Consider the following 26,715-nt stretch of genomic DNA (forward strand, 5'->3'; position numbering starts at 1 on the left):
GACAATTCAGGAGGAAATTGTGGAAAATATGACCTCGTGATGAACACATGAAAAGCAGTTTAAAAACTTTCCACGTCGCAATGTTGGTCAAACAGCCATTACTTCAACATTTGACTAGTGAAAAAACACCACCTACTGGTGAAGTTTAGAACTACACGACTGACTCAGTAAATACAAAAGAGGCAAATCACACAAGTAATCACAAGACTTCATCATGACCATGTTTAACCAGTTGGTAGACAAAATAAAGTGACACAAATACAAACACAGCTACACGTACCAATTATATTAGATTGACTGCCAATCAATATCAGCTAGAATTAACATAAAGCAAAGAGGTTCCAAAGAGGTACAAGAGTAAAAATCAAACTGGCTTGTTCAGTTGGCAAAATTGCTGTTTCCTGCTTAAATATTAATACAGTTCGATTCTACAATCACATTCAAATGTTGTTTGGGCAAAGAACAAACACACACAAGGAAATTACACACTATTGCATGAATAAACTAAAGGTTTTGCTGTAGCTGACCATTTTAAACTTGTTTGTTAGTTATTATTGCAGGTTTACAATGTAATAATCAAAAACCAAATTGGTCCCCTAAGCAATGGAAAAATGAATATGGTCTAACCTCATGGAAATCATTACTTTGCACATTCGTTTAACAGCAAGCAAAACTAGTGCAATCCTATAGCACCAGACACACCTTGTGTTGCACACTTTTCTGAAATTTCCATATTTCAGAAACATGATGCCTCATACATACTGGTAAAATTATTTAATAGCAAATGTTAAGATAAAAATCCAAAAAACTACACTGTGTGAATAGCTTGATTATCTTGCTTGGTGGGTTATAAGAAACAGTAAGTGAACTAATCAGTTCTTGACGTGTTGGAAGCAGGAAAATGGGCATGCGTAATAATCTAAAAGATGGCTAGATAACTGGGTCAGAGCATTTCCAGAGCAAACCACAGGCCTTTTGAAGTATACCCGGCATGCAATAGTAAGTACCTAATAAAGTGGCCAATGGAATGACGGAAAGTAAACTGGCAATTCAGATTCATCAAAGCATGTAGCAAGTGAAAGCTATGGGAATGCTGGCTATGATAAAAAAAAAAGGTGTTAGAACCATGAAACAATGGAAGAAGATCTCATGAATGGTCTCATGAATCATGTTTTTTGTTACATCATGTGTTTTACATAAAAAACCAATCTTATTTTATATTAAGATTAGAAGTTGTCCTTATTGTTTTGGCCATGTAATATATGAAATGTAAGAGCTGTAAAGGCAACAACTACAATGCAGACTAATTATGCAACCTATCAATGCAAAACAATCCAGTTCATTTAAATACAAACACACACATACAGCGGGGGAAATAAGTATTGAACACATCAACATTTTTCTCAGTAAAAGTATTTCTGATGGGACTATTGACATGAAATTTTCACCAGATGTTGGTAACAACCCAAGTAATCCACACATATAAAGCAGTCAAAACAAATAAGTCCAAAAATTAAGTTATGTGTAATAAAGTGAAATGACACAGGGAAAAAGTATTGAACACATGAAGAAAAGGAGGTGCAAAAAGGCATGGAAAGCCAAAACACCAGCTGAAATCTGTCAGTATTTAGAAAGTAAGAAGCATCTCGTGATGGGTAAAAGCAAAGTGCTCTCTCAAGACCTTTACAACCTTATTGTTGCAAAACATACTGATGGTATTGGTTACAGACGTATTTCTAAACTTCTGAATGTTCCAGTGAGCACCGTTGGGGCCATTATCCGGAAGCGGAAAGAACATCATTTAACCATAAACCGGCCACGGCCAGGTGCTCCTCGCAAGATTTCTGACAGAGGAGTCAAAAGAATAATCAGAAGAGTTGTCCAAGAGCCAAGGACCACTCGCACAGAGCTTCAGAAAGACCTGGAATTAGCAGGTACAGTTGTTTCAAAGATGCACTAAACCGCCATCACCACGCAAGACTCCATTTCTGAAGAAAAAGCATGTTAAAGCTCGTTTAAAGTTTGCTGCACAACATTTGGACAAGCCTATAAAATACTGGGAGAATAGTCTGGTCAGATGAGACCAAAATTGAACTCATTGGATGTCATAGCACACACCATGTTTGGAGGAGAAAAGGCACAGCACATCACCCCAAAAACACCATACCAACAGTGAAGTTTGGAGGTGGGACAAACAAGACAATGATCCCAAACACACAGCCAAGGAAACTCTCAAGTGGTTTCAGAGAAAGAAAATAAAGCTGCTAGAATGGCCCAGTCAATCACCCGACTTGAATCCAATTGAAAATCTATGGAAAGAACTGAAGATCAGAGTTCATAGAAGAGGCCCCCGGAACCGTCATGATCTGAAGACAGTTTGTGTGGAAGAATGGGCCAAAATCACACCTGAACAATGCATGCGACTAGTTTCTCCATACAGAAGGCGTCTTGAAGCTGTCATTACCAACAAAGGCTTTTCTACTAAATATTAAATAAATTTCAGTAAGCGTGTTCAATACTTTTTCCCTGTGTCATTTCACTTTATTACACATAACTTAATTTTTTGACTTATTTGTTTTGACTGCTTTATATGTGTGGATTACTTGGGTTGTTACCAACATCTGGTAAAAATTTCATGTCAATAGTCCCATCAGAAATATATTTACTAAGAAAAATGTTGATGCGTTCAATACTTATTTTCCCCGCTGTATATATGAGGGCAAGTGCTGAGGATCATTCAATTAAAAATATTTTGTAAAGTGCCCTTGGTACAGAAAAACACATACAATAAAGACATGTCCACAACTCATTTAAGTTTTAGCAGCAAAGGCTGATTTTATTGTTCAAATACATGGATGGCTCTAAAGGACATCATACAAAACGATGTTTAAGAAAAATGCTGAAAGGGCATAGCAGTGTTAGCATTCCACAGCAGTCTGAATGAAAGGGACGTTTAGTGCTTTAGGGTAAAAAGACACCTTGATTGACTCTACATTTTGTTTTAGCTGTACACATTCTCAACAACCACAGTTCAGTAAGAACAAATGACTGTCTATTTACACACTGCATGAGTTTAATAGCTTTACTTTATGGAAATAGTTCAGTTTTCTTCTATCCCAATGAGAAGCTGTTATCAATGAAATAAATAGACTTCGACATATAACTCAAAACAAGCTGAAAAAAATAGTGCAGTCCCCACATCATATTCCTGAAACGCTATAAAGGTCATGTTTTTACTAATTTCCAGTCATTCCTTATTACCTGTAGTGCCGATCAACCTTAGAAGTACAATAATATATTCTCAAGGTAAACACAGGAGACAGTATTCTTAATCCAACAGTTAGTGTACATTCTATGAGGCAGATGATGCATGATCATAGTCCATGTTGTAAATAACATGAAAGTCAAAGATAGCATCATCACTGTTAGGATATTAGTGCTGCCACATGGTTTTATTTGAAAAATGTCAGTACAGAAAAGCTTTGCATCACATCACCTGTAGTCATAAGCTCACCTATTACAGACCATGGCTTCATGACATCAGCAACAGAAAATGGCAATCAAAACATTTCACTGTAAACAATTTGAATACAAAGAAAATGATTTTCTGTTGTGTTTAAAAAGTCCTATGTGAAAATGAAGTAGGCTCAAACAAACACTGACGCAGGGGTATAAAGACACACACATTTTAAAATACCGTATGCATCATTATATTTGTATTAAAATGGCATCATATTATACCATTTCAACACAGAACAGTTAAAATAATTAAAAAAATATAAAGACATTGGGTAATCAACCACCAAAATATAATTTTTTTGTCTGATTGCAGTCTTGGCAAATGGATTGCTGTACTAAGTAATAAGCTCTATCAGCTAAGGTACACTAAATCCAAGGGCCAAAACAGCTGCATTTGCTGAGCATATGAAAAACCCTAAATCTCAAATATTATTATGCACATTGTTACACTCCTACATTACTGTAGTATTTTATTTTTTTTTTACCATTATTGATTTACGCATTTTTCCCATTTCGCACAATCTAGTCATATCCAATTTACTCTACTGCTGCAGACCCCTAACCTGACCGAGGAGGGCAGTACCTAACACACGCCCCCACCGAGACGTGTGCAGTAGCCAACCGCTTCTTTTCATCTGCACGAGGGAGGTTCACACAAGAATCATTATCGTGTTCAGATAGTCACACTCTGCTCTTCATTATTCACCATCTCTGTGCAGGTGCCGTGGACCAGAGGCCACAAGTGCAGCAGTAATGAGGATTCCTTTTCGCCCTCCCACAGACAGAGCCAATCATGTCTGTGAATTTGCCATGAGGGACAATAGCAAGAGTTTAAAATCTCAGCAGTGGTGGGCTATATATAGTGTGCTGTGCCACTCGAGCACCCTTAGCTGTAGTGATTTCATAATGACAAAGCAATGTTTGGTTTTCACCTATTACCAATCTTTTAGTTGCTTTTCAGTAAAGCATATTTGAAATACAGAGCAAAACTGATTTTTTAGTCTAAAAATTTTACCTTTTAATTTTGTCTGCATACTGAATTTTGCATCATGAAAAAAAGTGACATACCACTTTTATTAATACACTGCAAAACATATCAAAAATTACGTAAACTAAGAGATGCTATTTGATGATAAAACTACCTCAGAGATAGAACAGAAACACAAGCTGTATGAATAACTTTTAAAAGAACAGTAGGCTATACTTAAAAATCAAATACATAATATTCATTCTAGAACGTGCAAGGAAGTGACAAACATATAAAATCTGTCTTTGAGAACATCCACCAAATTTACAATCAGGTAGTAAAGGCATCTCTATCAGAGAAGAGAAAACACCATATCATGGCAGATCACAAATGAAGTCTGAGAAATTAAGTACAGTGTACCACATCAATCCCAATAAGAATTAAAGTCTGTGCAGTGTAATGGCATGTGTCCACTTAGCATTTTTCTTACTGCAGGCCAGCGCAAGGCTTTCTGTTCTTGCTACTGGCAAGTGTATATTTTAATGCTTGGTTTGGTTTAATTATTCTGAAATTGCATGATTACTCAAAATCCTTGAACTGCACTGCCTGGCTAAACCATGGCCAGAGTGACCCTGAGTCACTGGTAACAAAGGTTTCAACTGATGGTATTATGCTTGAGGCCAAAACTTTGTAAACGTTATACTCTTAAGTTATTACATATCACACTGCTTAAAATGTATTAGAACATGTATAAACGCATAATCAAGTCATACATTTTGTTTTTATGTATGTGCATCAAACACTGCTGAAAAAGAAACCAAATCTGTGTGTGTGTTCATGCCTCATGATTGATCTGCAGGATTTACTAGAGCCTGTCATTTTGGTTTACCAATTAATATAGAAGAATGAAAAAAAGAAAAATCTCCATTCAAGTATCAAGGATCGTTGCTTTCTGCTGTAACCGCAACTGCTATTGCATTTTTGTGCCGCTCACTTACTAAACTAATGGCAGGTTCGTTGTGCTGTAACCATCAGGCACAACAGCAACTCTAAAAGAGGTTTTTCGTTGGAAGAAAAGGATGCAGCAAAGAAAAAAATCAAGTGGGCAATGTGTGTTGCATGCATTCTGTAACCCTTGTTACAGGACTACGTGACTAGTAAAGCCAGGATTTTTATAAGCTGGGCCGAAATCAGCATGGATCTATAAAGTTCTACATCAATACGTTCTTGATGAATCCACTGACGTTGGCCAGTGCTTAAGCTTGCTCACTGTAGTGCAGTATTTAGTGCTTGCATGTTTCTGTAATTGTTGAGTTACAGATGACACAAAGAACTAAAGTGAATATTTTCAATATAATATTAATTTGACCTTTTGCTGAAAATTCGACGTGTTTTTCTTCAAGAAATACAAACAAAAATAGTGTCATGCATCTTCTAAAAGCATGTTGGAGTGTGTCCAAGAAACTGCTTTACAGAAAGTTTTTCTACTGTTGATCCACTACTGATTAAACTGTCATTTTAACAAGAGGACGTAAGGTATAATATGCATAATCCAAGGTATAATACCATAATCAAAATCATTCCCCCAGAAGCAAAATCAAAGTAAAGTAGTGGAATGACTGCTTAAATCACTAGACATTCTACCATCCAGAAATGTAGGTTAGAGCCATTCATAGGTGATGTCTGTGAGCTGTGACTGTGCAGCAGAGTTTCTGGGTAAACTTGGTTAGTCTTGTGCTCTTGAGTTGAGTTAGTGTGCAATGAGCTACCGATCCCAACTCAGGTAGGAGATGAAATTAGTCAAGGTCTGCGAATGTTTGCTAACCGCACGCCAAGCCATTTACGAATATATGAGTGTCCATACTGCTCAAGGGTCCTGGAGAAGAGCTTTCTTCAGTTCCATTACAGTGGGTTTGGTTTGTTATTATCATAGTCTCTTTAGGTTTATTAAGTGTAGTGTACGTCACTGGTGCACCTCATTGTCAATAAGGCTGTCCTCCCCTGACTGGAAATCTGCCTCATTTACTACCGGGTATGTGCTGCTAGGATCATCGTCCTGCGAGGATCCCTGGCTATCATCCTCGCTGCCTCCAGAGCCTGTCTCTTCTTGCAGGACCTGAGCAATGTATTTCTGCTGAGGAAAAGAGCAAAGAGAGGGGAAGGTGAATAAAGTTGAAAACTTGGACAAGGACAAACATGCACACTTGAAACTAAACTGAAATATTACTTGGTACTTACTAACTGTGTTTCTAATGCTGTATGGTCTATCTACTAGTTTTAGACGGGATGCACTGACCCAGTAAAGACAATCTATACCAGGAACGGTGCCCAAAAGCCTAAATGTCTAAAGATTTTTGGTATGACAAATAGATTTGTTTAGGGGTGCTTACCTTGATGCTGCATATCATGTAAAAGGCTTAAGTTCTGCGGTAACCTTGTGGTCAATTAAGAGTAAACCACTTATTTTGTTAAAGTCGATGATTTAACCAGCCAGTTGGAGTCACTGTTACTGCAGCAAGCAAGCTTGTACCCTATCCAGTCTTCCCTTTCTCAAACAGAGGCAACTATGTCTGTAGAGCTCCCAATCAGACAGGTGGCTAATAAATTGCTGCGCTATTCCAGATCCCAGGATGCCATTGTAACACAGCCTGTGTTCTTTTTTTTTTTTTTAATTCAATCAATAAACTTGGTACTTTCAGCAATTCTAGCATCCATTATGTAAAAGTGTGTGAGTGTATGGAAAGTTAAAGCCAAACAGAATTCTTCAAACAAACTCACTGTGGATCTGGTGGGTGGTGATGTGCCAGGTGGCTGTCCATTTTCTGCTCCATCCACTTCCTGGGTGTCAACCTGTGGAGAAAACAAACAGTTACAAAGAGGTTCCAATAATGGCTGTGATTAATTTTATGGCCACAAATCAGAATCTTACCTTGTAATTGTGTGCACTTAGGTACTTAAAATGGCCAAACACAACATGAGAAAGGCAGATGATAATGGTGATGATCAGAACCACAAATGTGAACATTGATGTTGGGGCAAGAAACCCTAGGAGAAAAACAGAAAAAAAAATTATGGATACTGGATATTGCTATCAATTACACTAGTATTTAAGAAAAGGCTTATAATAAAATACTGCATATTCTGTTTAAAAATTCTTAAAAAAGTTACATTTTACTACAAACCTTATTTCTATGACCTTTAAGTCTTTAATTCCCAAACAATTACAAAATTGTAATAAGAAAAGGCATTGTAACACAGTTGAGGCATTGTAACACATTTTAGATTTGTTAAAACTTGTGAACTACTTATTAAAAAACTTATTAAAACTTTTTGTACTGTTGTCAGTTAAATAAAAGGTTCATGATAATTAATACGTCACAGACTTGTTTATTTGTAATTTATGTCCCAACTTTATACACAAATGTTAAAGACAAATTACATTAAAAAAATCCTACATATGTTTATAACCAGCTAGAAACTTACAAACAAATAACATTTAAAATATAAAATATGTATGGAGATAATAGGGATACATAATAAACACAAGTAAGACCATTGGTTTTGAGGAGCTGTTAAGGAGCTGTTAAGGAGTGAGGTCACTCTTCCTCCAAAACATCTTTTTTCTGTCTTGGAATGCGGTTAATCAAGTCCTGAACAGTTTGTGTTGGCATATAAAATTCCAGTTCATTGAAGCATGAGAGAGGTTTACACTTCAATGATTCAGGTTCTGTGTTGTTTACAGCTAATAAAGAAATCATAAAAGGCACTTGATCTTATCCTGCTGATCATCAAAACACTTAAATCTTAACTTAAATCTTATATCTTAAGTCTTAAATCACCTGGAAAATATTTTTCGTCTATTATAGTCCAAAAATATGAAATAACCACCAGAATAGAGGTTCTACCCATAGTTTTACTGTTCCTGTGTTCATTTTGTGCAGTTTCACTATCCTGCTGATGTACTTTTTCTTTAAAATATTTGGACACTTTGAATCTAATCATGCTTGATATGAAAGAGCTAAAAGCTCAAATGTTCATTTATATTAGCTCTTGATAGCTGCTACATGCAAGATAATTGGCAATCAACCAATTACAGCAGTGCACTTGGGTGGTGCAGTAGTCTAATACTGCTGCTCACAACCAAAACTCCAGCTCAAATTCAGCTATGCTATCAACCTGTCCAAGCATCCAACAGACAATTGGCCATGCCAGAGGAAGGGCATGAGTTGAGGGGACGGCATAAGTGGTAGGGGATTTACATGGAACAAAGCGCAGCACACAGTACTTTTACTGTGTAAAAACCCGTTCTGGCTGGTGCTAGTCAGTGGCTCTCCTGGCCAGAGCAGAACTGGCTCAAGCACCAGGGGAAATTAGAAATGACTAGGTTGGAAGAAAAAGGTGAAAATGACCATCAAAAAAAGAAATGAATAAAAAGAGGTTTATTTCTTGGAGGTTCTTACCTGTGCGTACAGTGGAAAAAAACAGCAGCCAAAATAAGCACAGGATGGGTGCAGCCACCACTTGGTTCACAGCCCCGGAGTGGATCTTCTTATCCAGTTTGGAAGGCAGGTAGGCATAGTACATATTATACCTGTCCACAAGGTGCTTCAATAGCATGTACATTAGACCTAAACAGAGAAGTCAAAAGAGGGGAGATATGTGGTTATAATATTAAAGACATTTAATCACATGCTTTGTGGTTGTTGTTTTTTTTATAACATAATCTTTAAACTTAACGCTGTATGTTTTTTCTGATTAAACTGAAAAACATTTAATTGCTGACATGCTTTGGTTTCCTGTCATCTTTTAATCAACAGAAGAAAATCAACTGGCTGTTCTAAGTTGGTTAGTAAGAGAATGTGCGTTTCCCTGTGGTGAAGTGCCAGGGCAAAAATAAAAATAAATGTGCTTTATTATATCCAATGGTTAGCAATGGGCGTGGCTGAAAAATCCAAACTCAAAACTTAAATACCCAAGAGTTACTTATTATAGCTTGCTTCACTGTATTCTTGTACACATCGGAAAATCAAATTGGCTATGTGATTTTCATAACAGTGATTAACACGTATTTGTGTATTTAAAGAGGTCATTCTAGTTCAAGTCTTTACGTAAATTTAAAGAGCTTACCAAAAGGAACAATGATAGGGCAGATGATGCTATAGGCCATGACTACAGTAAAGACATTCATCAACCAGGCATATGCTGCGCCAAACTGGAACTCGTATGCTTGATGCTGCAGATAAGAATATAAAACTTACCATGGGCATGTCTGAGGAGTCAAATCCAACAACTAAATACATATATTCCAAACCTCCTTTTACAACATTTTATCTTAAAAACATTTATCTGGACATTATTGTACATTATCTTTTTTAAACAGAAACCTAAATGAGCTTAAAATGATTTTAGAATTAGTATTTATATTATATTATGTTTTATTATATTATAAAGTATTATATTCAATTATAAGGTTTAAACTTGATAGAAAAATTGGCAAACACGGACAAACAATTGACTGTGTGTCTTTAGGACAGAGGGACATGGTAAAGCACGGATTGGCCATAGCTGCAATGCAATTACTGCCTCTGCTGGCCAGATGAGGCATCTTCACAAGCGGTTGTTAATTGTGAATGGCAGTGCGTCACATCGTGCATGCAATACTGCAGTCTGACCGCTTGCCTTGCATTTTTTGATTTTGGAGATCTACAAAAAACTCCTTAAAATTGTGGATCCTTATAGACCCAAATGTGTCTGTGTCTGAACTATGTCCAATCAGTTTAAACTGCAATAGGTGGAATCTAACTGAGTAGTAGACACATGTAAAGGATGGATAAACAGGATACACTTAACCAAAATTTGGAGTGCCACAACAAAGAGATTTCATGTCTTCACTTTATCATGACTGATGGGTAAAATGGCAAATATGTACATGTAAAATAAAATCCACAACATTATAAAGTGTGCAAAAGAACTGAATGGAACAGAATACTCTTTCACTGTAACAAAAAAATAAAATATAAGGTGTCTGGAGAAAAAAAGTACCTTCTTCACATTACGTCGTTCTGCAGCAGAGCGGGCCAGGCACAGGCGGATCATATACATGAGCAGACCAGGAATGCGTAACAAGTCCATTGCATTGCCAATAAAGGCAGAAGCAATGACATAATTAACAAAGAAAGCTCCGTTGTCTGGTAGGAATACACATCTAAAGCAAAGAGAGGACAAACATTTTCCATAAAACCTGTAGAGAATAATCACATTGACTCCCCAAGCCAAAGAAATGCCAAACAGGAGTGAGCGATATTATATCCAGCATCAATTATGTAATTTGCTGTAGCAAATTAGATCAAGCTAACAAAGGTAGGATAGGTCAACTCATCCTCAAATCAAGAGTTGTTCATTGGAACGCAACACTGCCAGTCTTTATTGAGCTATAATAAAGTGTTCAGAGCAACAGGTATTTGATCACTTGAGTGTGTGTGTGTTCACTACATTCCGCAGAGTGAATTAAATTCAATCTTACTCAAATCTTACTGTGGCCTTTTCCAGGAACGTCTTGTCAAATAGCCAGCGAAAGAACAGATCCAGACTACATTAGTAAAAAAATGAAGACACAGCATATTACTGAAATGACATAAAGCATTCATTATAGATCAAATGTTTCACAGATTATCCAGTCACGGCTGTCTGCGGTGACATAAATGTGCACTGTAAAGAAAATGTGCAAATTAAAATTTAACTGCTCAAACATAATTCGTCATAATAACGAATACAATTAAACATTTTAGTGAAGCAGCTGTATAGTTCAACACTGTCATTTACAATCCAGTCATTTTGACGTTGCAAGTAAAGTACCTGCTGAGGCCCAAAGATGGCAGCAGTAAGACCATAAAGATGAGGAAAGTGTAGCACTTGTGCATTGTGGTCCTGTTCTCTCCAGAACTGTTAAGACAAAATTCACAAAATATTGCCAGCATTATTTTAACTGCTTTATTGCTTAAATTGTGTTCAACATTTCTGTAATACACACAGTGTAAAACAACAAACACGTTTTATATTAAATAATTGTGGTTGTGTGATAACTCATCTAAACCAACAAGACTTAAACACTACTTGCCAAACATAGCCTGCATTTCTAAATCCTATTTTTGGAGTCACGCCTGATTATCTGTATTAACTGCTGTTTGTATGCAAGATAAAGTGAGTGAATGAATGTTTACCGTGTCCAGTGAGCCTCAAAAAAGGCGGAGTAATACACAATGGTGGGCAGCAGGGCCGAAAAGGACCACAGGAGCAAGGTAGGGAAGAACTGGGTGATTATAGGATTCTGGAGGCCCAGACCAAAAAAGTAGAAAGTAAGGGGAAGTTTCAAGGTTAAATACAAATTCATATAAAATAGCATGTTATGAGGTAACTCAGTTGCTTTCTTCATGTATACACTTACATTGAGGAACTCCACAGGCTTGGTAACGTTGAACTTGTCCATGGTGGAGATGATGATAGCAGGAGTTGTAAGAAAGAAGAGCAGGAGAAAAAGAAAGCTGTTGATGACTAAGCAACGAAGCCACCAGGATAATCCACCTATAGACAAGTGCTCCCTGTAAGAAGGGGAAAATTAAATATTATATGCATATCCTTGTATGTATGTATGTATTCCAGCTTTTTGTGATGTAAAAAAACACAGATTTCCAATTAGATTCTGGTCTGGGCTCTGGCAGGGCCATTCCAAAAGTTCCATTTCAAATTCCCATGCAAAAAAAAAACATTCCCTCAAAAAACACATTCGTCAGACAGCAAGCATACGTAGGACCAGAGTTCCTGATGACACTGCCTAGGACAAAGCTTTGTGTTTTTAACATCTTGTTATAAAAGATGTTCTTCTAGTCAGGTGCCATCTTTGATTTGTGATGGTTGGCTGCACAAATGGCTCCACAACATGGTGCAGCTTATTCTTGGTCTTCTTGTCATTTAACCCTTTCATAAGTCCTGCCATAACACTGTCTTCAATGTTGTTATAAGGGTGCCTCATAACATGCCCAAAATAATGTAACTTGGAGTTTAGTAGCTTATTTTCCGTTTGGGCCATCTTGCTCAGTGGTTGTCTTCCTCCTTTATGAGATTTTTAGCAGATTTCTGATGCACTTTCTCAAAAGCCTGAATGCATCCTTCTTAGTTTAGCATCCGGGCTTCACATCCATGTGGCAACTGGCCAGACCAAGGGTTGCATCAATCGTAGCTTAGTAATCATGCTAATTGACTTGTTTTTCCATATCCCTAATGACCACTGCCATTCTTGACTTCACTTTACCAGCACATTCTGCAGTATTTGATACTTCCCAAATATAAGGAGCCCACTTGTTTTAATCTTTTACCTTGCAGCATAATCTCCAGTCTTTATTCCCTAAAGTTAATTCAGCAGTTATTTATAGTGCATGTATTTCTTTATTACTGGAGTAAAATCAAGAGCAATGATATTAAACAATCTTTTTGGTTAGGAAATGCAAAACATTTGTGAGAAAATGCAAAGGAATGCAATGTCACTAACTTTTTATTTTTAAACAACAGCCCCTGAGAGTTCTATAGAAAAATGCTATGCTTACATAATGTAAAGTTTGGTTTGTTTGATTCTTAATGCCATGTCAGCTGCTATGGCTATTATCATACCTGAATAACAGGTTCTGTCTTAAAAAAATCAAAGTGAAAGGTTAATTTGTTTTATGTAATTGTGTACATAAGGATTAGGGTGTTCGTGTGACTGTATAGGTGTTTAATTGATTTTTCATATCTTATATTGTATTGTTAAGTCCTAGTGCTTCTAAGAATTTAACAGTGAAGTTTGGTAAAAGAGGAATAAAAGGCTCCTTTAAATTGTGTTGGTTAATAAGCTTAAATCCAGTGAAGGAAAATGTTAATGATGCAATATGCAATGACATTTCACAGAACTGTGCAATTCCTATTTTGTGGTAATGGTAGGAGGAAGGTATGTTCCCCACACACAAAGCAAAGTTATAGAGAAATTTATTAAAACTTACTTTCTTTCTGAGAAGGCCTTTAATATGAATTTGGAGTGTCTCTGTGAGGATGTGTGCATTCAATCATAAAGCATTTATGAGGTAAGGCACTGATACTGGAAAAAAAAAGCACTAGCCTGCAATCAACTTTTTGACTCCAATATGCTTTTACTAGGTTTTTCAAAGGGTAAATACTGGGTTTTTAAATCTGAGCAGTGCTATCAACTGGTCGGAAAGGTGGGTTAAATGGCTAAACAGCCTACCATTGGGAGGTTTGCTTTTCAGTGCACTTTCAGTGCCTGTCCCAAGCACAGACAACCTATGAATTATGTCAGGAAAAACATTTAACATAAAACTGTGCCAAATCAGTTATGCTGACCAGTAAGATCTGCTGTGGCCACAAAAAAGCTACTGTTAGCAGTCACTGTGACTGAAACAACTAAATTCAATAATTAAGAGGCCATATATTGTGTATATGGTGATATTTCTACAACCCCAAATCAGAAAAAGTTAGGACAGTATGGAAAATGCACATAAAATAAAAATGAAGGGTTCCTTACATTTACTTAGATTTTTATTTGATTGCAGACAATTTAAACCCAAGATATTTCATGTTTTGTCTGCTCAACTTAATTTCATGTTTTTTTTGTTTTTTTAAAATTATTTATTTTTTCCCACTTTTTTCCCCCAACTTTTATCCCCATTCTAATCGTGTCCAATTACCCTGATTGTGTCCTCTATACAGATTCGACCCTTTTGCCGCTGACTCAACTGACTAGCGCCCCCTCCGGCACGCAATCAGTACAGCCTGCATTTTTCATCTGCACGAGCCGAGTTCATACACAGAGAGACACTGTGCACGGAGGGTCACACCCCCCTCAATGTTATTCCTCAGCCCTGTGCAGGCGCCGTCAGTCAACCAGCAGGGGCCGCAGTTGTACCAGTTATGAGGACCTATGCTCCGACTCTACCTCTAATGCCTAGTTCACACTACACGATTTTTGCCCTGATTTTCGCTCGCCGACTGGTCGGCGCTAGATTTGCCGGCTCGGGAGCAACTCGGCGTTTGCTTGGCGATCAAAACTCGGCTCTCAATCGCTATGTGTGAACTACTCAACAACTCGATCCGACAGGCTCGCCGAGTGAGTGTTATGTCGAACAGCCAATTAGAATGCAAGATACGGTGTGAGGGGAAATGCAGGAGAGGAGTGTAAACAGGTGGGACAGGGGCATAATATAGTTTATATCAGAATACATCAGCACACACACGTTTTACAGTATTTCTGACTTGATCATTCTCTACAAAACATAACACCAACACTGCATTGCAAAAATATTTATTAACCTCCAACTCACTATAGAACAATCCATGCTGTTCGTGTTGCCAAATCCACTCAGATTCATTTATTTTTCCTCCTTGATTTTACGCTGCACATCAGCACACAAACACTTTGATCGCTCGCTACTTGTTGATGTGCATTTTTGGACGTGGTATCATTAAACCCCTCGTCACTTCTCACGTGTGTTTTTGTAAAAAAACAAAAAAAAAAGTAGTTTGGGAGACCAGAGAAGCTCGCCTGTGATTCCAGTTGGTGATAGATCGTGTAGTGTGAAACCCCCTTATTCCCGATTAGTCATGTAGTTTGAAATACACACTGACTGAAAGACTCCCGAGTGCAAAAGATTCAGTCGTGTAGTGTGAACTGTACAGCGACCCGACGACTTGGAAAGTCGTGTAGTGTGAATTTGGCATAAGCCCCTGAACAACAGCCAAACGTTGTTCATACTGCCGCCCAACCCAGTCGGAAAGGTGGAGCTGAGTTTCGATACGATGCATCTAGAAACCCAACTCTGGTGCGCTAGCGTACTTTACTGCTGCGCCACCTGAGCGGCCAACTTAATTTCATTTGTTAATATACCTCCATTCCTGCATTTCAGGCCTGTAACACATTCCACAAAAAGTTGGAACGGGGGCGATTTAGGGCTAGTAATAAGTTAAAAACCTAAATAATGATGTGATTTCAAACAGGTGATATCAACAGGTGATTGTAATCATGGTTTGGTACAAAGCAGCATCCAGGAAAGGCTGAATCTTTGATGAGCTTTATTGAAATGTTTAAAAACAATTAACCTCAAAGAAAGATTGGAAGGAATTTGCATATTTCACCCTCTATAGTGCATAATATCATTAAACCATTCAAGGAATTGCGAGGAATTTCAATGCGTAAAGGCCAAGGGCGCAAGCTTAAGCTAAACACCTGTGATCTTCGATTCCTTTAGACGGCACCACTGCATCAAGAACCACCACTCAACAGCCGATATAACCACAGGGGCATACAGAAGAGTACATTGAGATCTTAGAGCAACATATGCTGCCTTTAAGACGTCATCTTTTCCAAGGATGTTCATGCATTTTTTAACAAGACAATGCAAATCCACATGCTGCACACATTACAAAGGCATGGCTGTGGAAGAAGAGGGTACGGGTACTGCCCTGGCCTGCCTGCAGTCCTGACCTGTCCCAAACGAAAAATGCGACAACGACGACCCGTACTGTTGCACATCTTAAGACGTGTTTGCAGGAAGAATGGGACAAAATAAAAGCTGAAACACTAAATCGCTGGTATCCACGATGACAAAACATCTTTTAAGTGTGCTGAAAAGGAATGGCAACACTACAAAGGGATAAATGCTTTACTGTCCCAACTTCTTTTTGTTGCAGGGCTGAAATGCTGCGGATGTTTATTAATAAATGAAATGAAGTTGACCAGATAAAACATGAAATATCTCAGGTTCATCCTGTCTGCAATCAAATAAAAGTCATGTAAGAAACAAAAGTAAATGTAAGAAACTCTGTGTTTTTCTTATTATTTGCATTTTCCATGCTGTCCCAACTTTTTCTGATTTGGGGTTGTATACAAACACTTACCAGTAGACATTCTGTGGGTCAGGAGCATAGGTGACAGTCCAGTTGTATATCTGCAGGACGCTGCTTTGAGCTGATGTTCTGGGGTTGCGTCGACAGTTACAGCCCTGACACCGACATGCATTAAAATCCTTCAGAATGCTGAAAAAGAAAAAAGTAATTGAGCTGTCAAACTATAAACAAGGTGAAAAAGGAATAAATGTAGAAAGATAAAGTACAAAAACATGATTCCACAACAACACATTGTCCCAGTGGCACATACTCAACTACAACACGCAAATAGGAGAGGACTTAGCAACATGTTACAGCATAGTCTGTTATGTCTTTGTTGTTACATGTTTGAATTAACCAGCTGGCTTACTTTACATCATAAACTATATGGACCAAAGTATTGGGACACCACTTTCTGGTTTTTAATGTATTTTAGCCACAACAATTGCTAATAGGTGTAATAATAGAATTATGTAAAGGACATTATATGCTTCCAACTTTGCAGTAACAGTTTAAGAAAGGCCCTTTTCTGTTCCAGCATTTCTGTGCCCCTGTGCACAAAGCCAGGTCTATAAGGACATGAAAACTCAAGTGGCCTGCATCACACTAAACAGCTTTATCAGAAGAGTGACTGCTGTTATAGCTGAAAAGATCACATAGAAGTCACTCTACTGTGATAGACAGGTGTCCAAATACTTTTGGCCTCACAGAGTACATCCTAACACATGCAGAACACACAGCCACTGAAACCTACACTGCGGTCATTGCTTCGTTCTGGAATGTAATGAAGGCCATGCCCAGGGGTTTAGTGTTGACCTTCTCTCTCTCTTTCTTATACTCCTCCCTCAGCTTGGCCTCCAGCTTTGTGTAGTAGCTCACCGCCTCTTCCTGCAAAAAAAAAAGTAAAAAAAAAAAAGAAAAAAAAAAAAAAAAAAAAGAAGACATGTAAGGGTGAAGACCAAGAAATTAGGTCTAAAATTTAGGTGAAAATAAGGGGAAATGACCAAAACAAGGTCTGCAGCCTGTAATAAGACCCTGGGTAATGTAGTTTAGTGTATAGACAGGTCACATGTGCACCAATAAAAGTTGTATTAGAACAGGTCTGTACATGTATGTGACTCTAGGGTAGACTCACCTGCTCACAGCCCTTGATGATGCAGCAGCAGAGGTGGCCGCAAGGTTTGGGATTGATCATGGTAGTCACATGCTCCCTGGCCTTTAGGTCAGTGTAGAACTTCTTGCTGCGTTCTGCTTTTTTCCTGTTAAAAGCAAATTGCTTCATCACAGAGATAGATAGCCTACAAGCATCCAATTCATTCGTCCCATTTTAAAAAAGATGTTCTGGTGGAAAGGCGCTTACTTTTCAGATTCCAGAGACATGAGCTTGGCCACATCGTAACAAATTCGGGCCTCCAGCACCACACAGTTTTCATATGCCCGCCTGTGTGTAGGTAGAGAAGAAGAGCGGATAATGAAATCAAATGCAGTTAATGAATAAATCAAATAAAAGGAATTTTTTCATGAGATAGCAAAAAAGAGGAAAGAAAGGAAATGAATTATTTGATGGCTGGCTAATATAGACAGCAATAGGAAAATGTACAGTATATGTGATTTCTAGCAGGGGTGTGCAATTTCATTTGGCCCTCCAAATCTGGGGGGGATTGGTCCCAATATAAAAGGACTTAGAATTTACATATAACCTACTTACATCGTTCTGTATATTTAAATAATCTCTAAATGACTTAATAGCTGATTCAATGTAAATGCTGTATAAATAGTTGTTTATACAGTTTAGGGACTAATGACATGGAAAAAAGACTGTTTGTCGATGACGGCCATCATCAGGCTAATTTAAACGTTTTTCAAGGGACCAGGTTCCGATTAAAGTTTTTTTTTTACTTTTCTTTCTTTTAAAAAAAACAACATTTTCTGTCAATCTCTGGTTGGCTGAAGCAGCAGATGAATCTGCAGGGCAAACAGTACTATTCAATTGTACATTACCCTAAAGACAATATTCCAATACCCCCTATAAGTAGCGGTAATGAAGGAAATAAATAATCTTGGTAAAATAACAGTGCAATTTCCAAGGATAGAAATTTTTACCTGATGCCACCACATCAGTACCGGCAGAACAGTCATTCACAGTTTCTGGTCTCATAGTAGCTGCAATCCACCTCTTGTTTATATGTCAGTATTTTTTTTTTAACTACAAGACTATGATCTTTAGCCCAATGACACAATGTACAGTGATGTTCAAAAAAATATCAGTGATTTTAAAAAAGCGAATAAAGCACAAAATCAATATAACTTTTATTAATATAACTTTTATTCCCATAAATGCAAATGCACTGAAAATACTACACTTTCAATTCTAAATCAAAACATTAACAATATTTTGCCAGTTTGTGTTAATCCTTTACAGAAAGTTTAAAAAAAAAGAATATTAGGCTGTTTAAAAAAATAGCAGTGCCAGCATTTTTCTTTTAAGACTCAAAAAATGTATCTATAAACTGAAAATGTTTACTGAACTAATATTTAGTGGCATAACAATTGTCTCTGAGATCTGTGTTGCATGGAGTCGACCAACTCCTGGCACCTCTGAACAGGTATTCCAGTCCAGGATGATTAGACTACATTCCACAGTTCTTCAATTTTGGATTTTGCCTCAAAAAAACGTGTTTCAGATATCAGCCCACAAGTTCTCTATGAGATTGAAGTCAGGGGATTGGGCTGGCCACTCTATTATCTCAATCTTGTTTGTCTGTAACCAAGATCTTTTGGGCCATTGTCATGTTGAAACACCCATTTTAAGGACATTTCTTCTTCGACATAGGGCAACATGATCTCCTCAAGTATTCTGATATATTTAAACTGATCCATGATTCCTCGTATGTGATAAAAAGACGTAACACCATGGTAAACATCCCCATATCATCATTTTGTACCACCATGCTTTACTGTCTTCACAGTGCATTTTGGCTTGAATTCAGTGCTAGGGTCGTCTGACATACTGTCTATGGCCACTAGACCCAAAAAGAACAATTTTGCTTTCATCAGTCCACAAAATGTTGAGCCATTTCTCTTTGGACCAGTCAATGTGTTCCTTGGCAGATTTGAACCTATTCACGACGTGTCTTTTTCTTAACAACGGGACTTTGCAGGAGCTCTTGCTGGTGAATTGGCTTCACGTAATCGCCGGTAACTTCAGATGGTCCTTGATCTTTCTGGATGTGATCATTGGCTGAAGCTTTGCCATTTTGGCTATTCTTTGATCCATTCGAACAGTAGTTCCACGCTTCCTTCTGCATCTTTCAGGTTTTGGTTGTCGCTTCAAGGCATTTGAGATCATTTTAGCTGAGCAGCCTATAATTTGCTGCACTTCTCTGTATGTTTTTCCCTCTACAGTCAACTTTTTAATCAAAGTACACTGTTCATCAGAACAATGTCTGTAACAACCCATTTTACCCAGTATGTCATAAGGAAATGCGCTATGACCAACCTGTGCAACATTTGCCACCCTCCTACCTTAAATAAGGGCCAAAATGGACACCTGTTCTTCTGCAGAATGAATGACTTCACCAATTGAACTTCTCACTGCTATTATTTTGAACAACCCACTTTCAATCAATGCTTTGATTACTCAGAATGAGCAGCATTGCATGTCTTAATTGTTGGGTTTGTTTTGTTTATCATTACTCTACTACACTTTCAAGTAAATTATTTGCTATGTAGAAATATCACTTTTACTAAAAACAGTGATTTATCGGGTTAATGATGTTGGACTGCTATTTTTTTTTTAACACCACTGTAGATGTAAACTGCCACCAAACATTTACACATCATTCAGCAGACACTTTAATTCAAAGTGACTTAGCTGAGAAGTACAATCTAACAAACTAAGGGTTAAGGCAGATGTGGGGCTTAAACCAGCAACCTTAAGATTACTAATCTAATACCTTAACCACTGAGCTACACCTGCCCTATCAGAATCCAAATAAGATATATTAGATATTTTAGTCGAGCACAGCCTCAGTGTCCAGTCAGCATACATTATTAAAGACTCTTATTAAAAACTCTTAAAGAGCAGAAGAGAAGAGGGGTATTAGACTCACATGGAAAGTCATTCAAACATCCCTAACATTGTTTTGTTTGGTTTACCCTAATCTTAGCATCTATGGCTATTTACAGGACAGATGGCTGGTTTATAGTATGTACACAATTAGGCATCAGATCTGTTTTGGAAAGTGCCAGTCCAGTGTTCAAGATCTATACATTGGGTTTGGTGATTGCTACATCAATAAATCTTAATACACAATCGTTTTCTTATTTTATTTTACATGGAGAATGTGTGACTGACAAAGTGGTTTTACATGGATTAGTGACGTAACAACGGTCAGTGGAAAATTCATCAATCCATTGAGCCCTGGATTGTGTATGGCCCCCATGTGCCTGTATGCATTCCCGACAACATCAGGGCCTGCTCCTTATGAGAGGGCAGATTGTGTGCTGGGGTACTCCTCCCAGACCTGGATCAAGGATTCATTGAGCTCCTGGACAGTCTGTGGGGAGTTGTGGCCGCATCAGATGCAGTGATAGATAACATTCCAGAGGTTTTTAATTGGATTCAGGTCTGAGAAGCATTCGCTCAGTGTGAACCTGCTCTCATCTGTGAAAAGAACGAGGCCCCCGTGGCAGACCTGCCAATTCTGGTGTTCTCTGGTGAATGCCAATCAAGCTGCAAAGTGCTGGGCTGTAACAGTTTGATAAAAAACATGCACACCAGTAGCCAGCTAGAGGTAATTTTGTTGAGCTCTGCCAGTGCTCCTCCTGTTCCTCCTCTAACAAGGGAGCAGATACCACTCCTGCTGCTGGGTTGCCCTTCTACGTTCCTGTCCAGCTCTCCTCATGTAATGGCCTGTGTCCTGGTATTCCATTCATGCTATTAAGACTGTGCTGGGAGACAAAGCAAACCTTCTTGCAACAGCACGTATAGATGTGCCATCCTGGAGAAGAGTAATTGTTTTGCTTTTGCCTTTCCAGTGCAGCTATTGTCACTTTCATTTGCAGCAAAGCAGATGAAATTAATTCACAACCACTTACACGTCCTAACTTGACAAATTGATAGCCCTAAAGTTTAACTGATGTGGTGTTATAACGTGATGACTAAGCATTCCCTTATTTTTTTGAGTAGCCTTATTTTTCCTTTTACAAAACCCCAGTTTCCCTGTTAACCCATCATAGCATGTTGGCTCTCATTAGGAGGTTCACATGTAGAAGAGCCAGGATTACAATACTGAACACTGGTTCGCATCATATTTTCAGAGAGTTATTTAACAGTTTACAAGCATTTCAAGATATACCCTAATAACCATCAATTCTGATGTCTTACTAGAATAACTTACTCAAAGTGCAGCTTTATCTGACTCTCTTCTGCATATTTGTTGATGCCGTTTATGAATAATGTGCGTTTTACCTGTAAAAGAAGAAAAAAGAAAAAAAAAGGCATCTTAAAATCTGGCAGCACTTATACTTTTCAGTAAATCTGATTGATTTGACTTAAAAAGACCAATGAAAATAGGTTCTGTATTACAGTTTTTGGCTTTGCATCTTAATGTCATGTACAACAATTAACAAGAGCATTGGGTTCAGCAAAGTTGGGGTTAGACCACTGACCAAGTCATCTTCCTTGTAGTGCATCTTGGAAGTGTGTCGACGCATGCTGTACACAGTCAGTAACAGGTAAAGAAATGCGAAGATAGTGTGCAGCCAGAGCAAGTTATCACTGTGTGGAAAAAACAACAGGATATGGCATTTAAAAAAAAAAAACTTAAATGTTGGTTTAAATGTAAAAATTCCCATTTTTGACAAAAAAACTTTTTTCTCCTAAAGATTTCCAAGCTTTTCCAAAACATGTTATAAAACTGCCTTTTACCTGGACAATTTAAGTTTGTGTTTAGCTCCACTGCCACAATAAACTAACACAGTCCAGACCCTAAAGGGTGCTTCTTCTTTATCCATATTTGTAATTAGCAAACACAGTTTCAAAAAAGTTAAAACAATAGATGCAGCACCACATGAGGGATTAAACAATGTTGTGGACTGTAGATGGTACATTTAATTCCTAAATGCTTTGCAATCATGAATAGAGAAATAATTTCTCATAATACAAATATACAATTTGCTGATGCAGTTTTTTGTGGCAAACCTCAACTCATGCTTGCTTGTAAACAACTGAGCCTTTTTATATCCTATTATGCTGGCATTGCCTGTGGAAAGCTGTTGTTGCTGGGTAATTTTATTTTCTTAATTTTCCCAGTCTTATATTACCCCTTGGAACGGTACCGCAGACATCAAACTAGGAATCAGCATATATCTACAAAAATTATTAATGTTAATATTTTAGTTACTTTTCTTTGTTCTGTTTTCAATTAAGTACCCATTATAGACAGCTCCCAATCCAATAATTTCTGTTTTTATTAGCATTCTATTTACTGTACCAACCGTTTTAAAACTAGAGTTGTACATATTTTTATGTATTCAGTCTACAGTGCCCCTCACTACCCAGTACCTTTTTATATGCAAGGAGAAGAAAGAAAAAAGGGTGGGGTACTTTACCCAGACTGTAAATTGGCTATTGTCGTTCGTCCAAAACTGTACGCGTTACCCTCTGTAAGGAGTGCAGAAATATAAAATAGTAACAAATGGGTTAGTTAAAAGTTCTATTTAGATAGAAAACTTAACTTATATTAAACTACATTTCAACTTTTGCAGTATTTAAAATTAGGTGCTTTATTTCTGTCTAGTCAAAAGCTTTTTTTTCAGCTGTTTCCATATTTAGCGATCACCACAAATGATCATTCTGATACACAGACCTAATGAGGCACTGCTTTTACACCAGATACCCTTCCTGAATTATTTATTCATTAGAATATTGTCATGTTTTACACACTTTGGTTACATTCATGACAGAAATGGTAGTTACTGGTTACACAAGATTCATAAGATCAAGTCTTTACTGTCAAACACAGTCATGGACAATTTAGTATCTCCAATTTACCTGACTTCCATGTCTTTGGACTGTGGGAGGAAACCAAAGCTCCCGAAAAAAAAACCCCACACAGACACAGGGAAAACATGCAAACTCCACACAGAAAGGACCCGGACCCCTCCACCTGGGAATCAAACCCAGAACCTTCTTGCTGTGAGGCAACAGTGCTACCCACTGAGCGTCTGCGCCGGCCCCCTTCCTGACTGGCTCTAAGAGCACAGTGCCAAGAGCATCTCCCAATGGCTAGACTTTTTGCCTATACCCCCACCCTTTCTTAGACATAACCAATCATGTCTATGCAGACACCCTGACCAGACAATAGCACCACTGAGATTCAAAATACTTGACAGTAATCACGCTCTGGACTGATAAAAAAAAATTTGCTTTTGCAGTCCAAAATTTGTAAGAAGAAAATAGGACTTAAAGCCAACAATTCTATTTCACACCTTCAGATTTAGTTCATGAATACTTTTACTTGTGAACATTTTAGACTCACCTAAAAGGTCCCCTGAGAAGTTGACAGGTAGGACAATGCCCACTGAGAGCACGCCCACCACAACCAGCAAACCAATGATGTGGCGCTGGAATGAGAGATAGTGCACAGCATCCTCACCACATTTTTCCCTAATCTCATCGTCTCTGCAAAGAGAGAGGCAGAATTACTGTGTATCAGTATTTCTCTATCTCTGTCTCTCTCTCACATTCACACACACACTTTCAAAAAGCTTTGGTACTCAAACCAGCTTATAGGACTGTTCATGGAGTTTGTGAGTGATGTGGTGCAAGCTAATTGGGTTAAGAGCTCACTAAAAGCACAGAGGACTCACTTGATTCTGAAGATGGCTGTTAGCCAGGAACAGAAACCCTGCAAGAAGAAAGCAAAAGTACTTCTGCCAATCAAGTACAAACAATACTGATATACAAAGCAAATTAAGGCTAAAGCATTCCTTATGAATTTTCTACTTTGTTGGTGGCAAAGCTGCACCCAATATGTGCACAACACATTACATAACGGGACGTGCTGAATGCGGAAAAGGGAAAGTCAAACAAATGGCTGTGAAAGGTCCTGTATGAGCTGTTACAAAATGTGCAGGTGTGTGTGCTTAAGGCCAGCCAAGGGAGTGACATATTGGGAGGTGCATGCAAGTGTGTGTGGTAAGGAAAAAAAAGTTGAACACATTTAAAATAAACTGTTCACGTTAACACTCACACTGTCTCTTTGGTCAAAGTCGACAGAACTGGAGACGGAGGTTAGACGTTCGTACCGTGTATCGACCGGTGTCTGCATAGCGGAGGCAACACTGCAGAAACATCCAAATAAACCGGTTTACTTACTTCACTCTGTGTTCATCTAATAACAGTTCACCAGCTAAGGACTTAGGTATATAGATAGGTTGTGCTTAAAAATAACTCATTATGATACTCCCTTAATAAATATTTTTTACACATCAATATATACTTAATCACCTATAATGATGGCTTTCATAGTTTTTCTAAAGAGAATAATAAAAAAAAAAACCTGAACTCTCTTATTGCACTCAGTTGTGGTCGGGTGTATCGTGTTTGCTCTAATTATCCTTGATATAATCCCTCCTGTTAAAATTTGAATTGATAGGACATAGTTTGGAAAGGCACTCCTGGGTCTGGATGGTACCCCAATTTACTCTGCATTGTCAGGACAAGAACCAAGCCATGAAGTCCAAGAATCTGACTGTTGCAGAGGCATAGAGCAGGGCAAGGGCATAAAACAATATCTAAAGCTTAGAGTGTTCACAGGACCACAGGGACCTTAATAATTTTGAAATGGAAGAAACTGCTGAAACCCTAAACCTCCCTAGAGCTTGCTGTCTGGCCAAATTGGCCAAAGAAACCTTGGCCAGGAAAAAAAAAGGCAGAAATCACGGGTCATTCTAAAGAGTCCTGTGCAAAACTGTTAGTTGGGCAATCATCTCTACGGCACAGGCCTTTTTGGCAGAGTGCCAAGACATAATAATAGCATATGACAACTCGTTTTGAATTTACAAAACCAGGCACTGCACATCAGCTGGATATTATCATCTCTTTGGTAAAACAATGTGGTGGCAAGCTTATGCTACAGGGTACTTCTCAGTGGCAGCTTTTAATATAACACCAACCTGAAGCATAAGACCAAAACATCAAGAAGTGGCTTTGGATCATTTCTCTGAATGTCCTTAAATGGAAAAGCCAACTGACAGTAGATATCAAGAGGTCTGGATATTTTCTTTCTTTATTTATTTCATTAAATACCCATACAACAATCACTTTTGTAGGTAGCTACACCTACCATATAGAGGAACTTCGCTGATATACAATTACAGACTGTAGCTCAACAATTGCTCTGTATGGTATTTAGCTGGTGGACCATTTTTGAGAAGGGTCCACTACACAGACATCATTAGGTCAGTGGGTACACTACAGGTGTACCTAATAAACTGCTCTGTAAGAGTTTTTATTTTTATTTTTTTATTTTACAGTTCAATTATGTTAAGGGTTCCAAGTCAGAAAAAAGAGAGCAAGAATATATCAAGCTCACAGAGAAGAAACACATGCAAGCAAGAAATACATGTTTAGTAATGTTTCTGATAACACTACATACATACACAAAGCTAAGCACTCAGCACAGTTCAACAGTCCAATACTGCTATACTGAATGCACTGCTGAATGATAAGGGAGAGCTAAAGCATATAAACTAAATGATTATTAGACTTTAGTAAAGAGTGAAGTACTTTGGATAATACTGGTAAGCTAAAAGGCAACACAGCATGAGCATTACTGTAGCTCACTAAGCATGGGTTTTCACTTCTTCGTCAAACTGAAAGGTTAAACATATCTCTCTTTAAGAATGTTAATAACTGAACTAGGGATGAACCAGTATGGACAACTGAGGACATAAGGGTTTAAAGAAAAGTTTAAACATGGGCCCCAATTCTTCTGTATTTAGCATGTTGTGTGCGTCCTCAGAAATAATTTATATGCATTTATACTGTGGCCAGAACAAACAAAAAAAACAAAACTATTTACGCACTGGCTCAAACCAAGTATCTATAAATATAATATATAATATAAATACAATGGTGTAAGTGACTTAGTAGAAAGTGTTAGTTTTAGTAACTTGTTTTTGAAGCTGCACAAACCAAGAAGGGTCCAGAGAAAACACTGGGAGCTACATCTCAAACCACATAGTACTTACTAAATAGGTTACTTGGAGTGTCACTGACACTATTTGTAGTT

The 26,715-nt window shown here is 37.9% G+C and overlaps 1 protein-coding gene across 3 annotated transcripts in view; it reads right to left on the reverse strand.

Annotated features, from left to right (window-relative positions):
• Window positions 1-4,665: 4,665 nt before the first annotated feature.
• tmem63ba (transmembrane protein 63Ba) overlaps window positions 4,666-26,715 on the reverse strand; it is a 50,693-nt gene continuing 28,643 nt past the window's right edge. For 2 of the 3 annotated variants that reach the window (XM_062995864.1, XM_062995862.1), the window contains 20 exons: window positions 24,673-24,763; window positions 24,290-24,327; window positions 23,959-24,101; window positions 23,030-23,081; window positions 22,088-22,196; window positions 21,817-21,887; window positions 17,775-17,855; window positions 17,550-17,673; window positions 17,169-17,302; window positions 16,427-16,564; window positions 11,931-12,084; window positions 11,707-11,813; window positions 11,342-11,428; window positions 11,010-11,075; window positions 10,529-10,691; window positions 9,614-9,719; window positions 8,947-9,114; window positions 7,416-7,531; window positions 7,265-7,336; window positions 4,666-6,620 (listed from right to left, as the gene is read on the reverse strand). In XM_062995864.1, coding sequence (XP_062851934.1) covers window positions 6,450-6,620; window positions 7,265-7,336; window positions 7,416-7,531; window positions 8,947-9,114; window positions 9,614-9,719; window positions 10,529-10,691; window positions 11,010-11,075; window positions 11,342-11,428; window positions 11,707-11,813; window positions 11,931-12,084; window positions 16,427-16,564; window positions 17,169-17,302; window positions 17,550-17,673; window positions 17,775-17,855; window positions 21,817-21,887; window positions 22,088-22,196; window positions 23,030-23,081; window positions 23,959-24,101; window positions 24,290-24,327; window positions 24,673-24,763 — 2,191 coding nt within the window. In that variant the 3' untranslated portion in view covers window positions 4,666-6,449. The remainder of the gene's footprint in view (window positions 6,621-7,264; window positions 7,337-7,415; window positions 7,532-8,946; window positions 9,115-9,613; window positions 9,720-10,528; window positions 10,692-11,009; window positions 11,076-11,341; window positions 11,429-11,706; window positions 11,814-11,930; window positions 12,085-16,426; window positions 16,565-17,168; window positions 17,303-17,549; window positions 17,674-17,774; window positions 17,856-21,816; window positions 21,888-22,087; window positions 22,197-23,029; window positions 23,082-23,958; window positions 24,102-24,289; window positions 24,328-24,672; window positions 24,764-26,715) is intronic. The other variant, XM_062995863.1, reaches the window with a different exon arrangement.

Source organism: Trichomycterus rosablanca, chromosome 5 (genome assembly GCF_030014385.1).
Source record: "Trichomycterus rosablanca isolate fTriRos1 chromosome 5, fTriRos1.hap1, whole genome shotgun sequence".
NCBI lineage: Eukaryota > Metazoa > Chordata > Actinopteri > Siluriformes > Trichomycteridae > Trichomycterus > Trichomycterus rosablanca.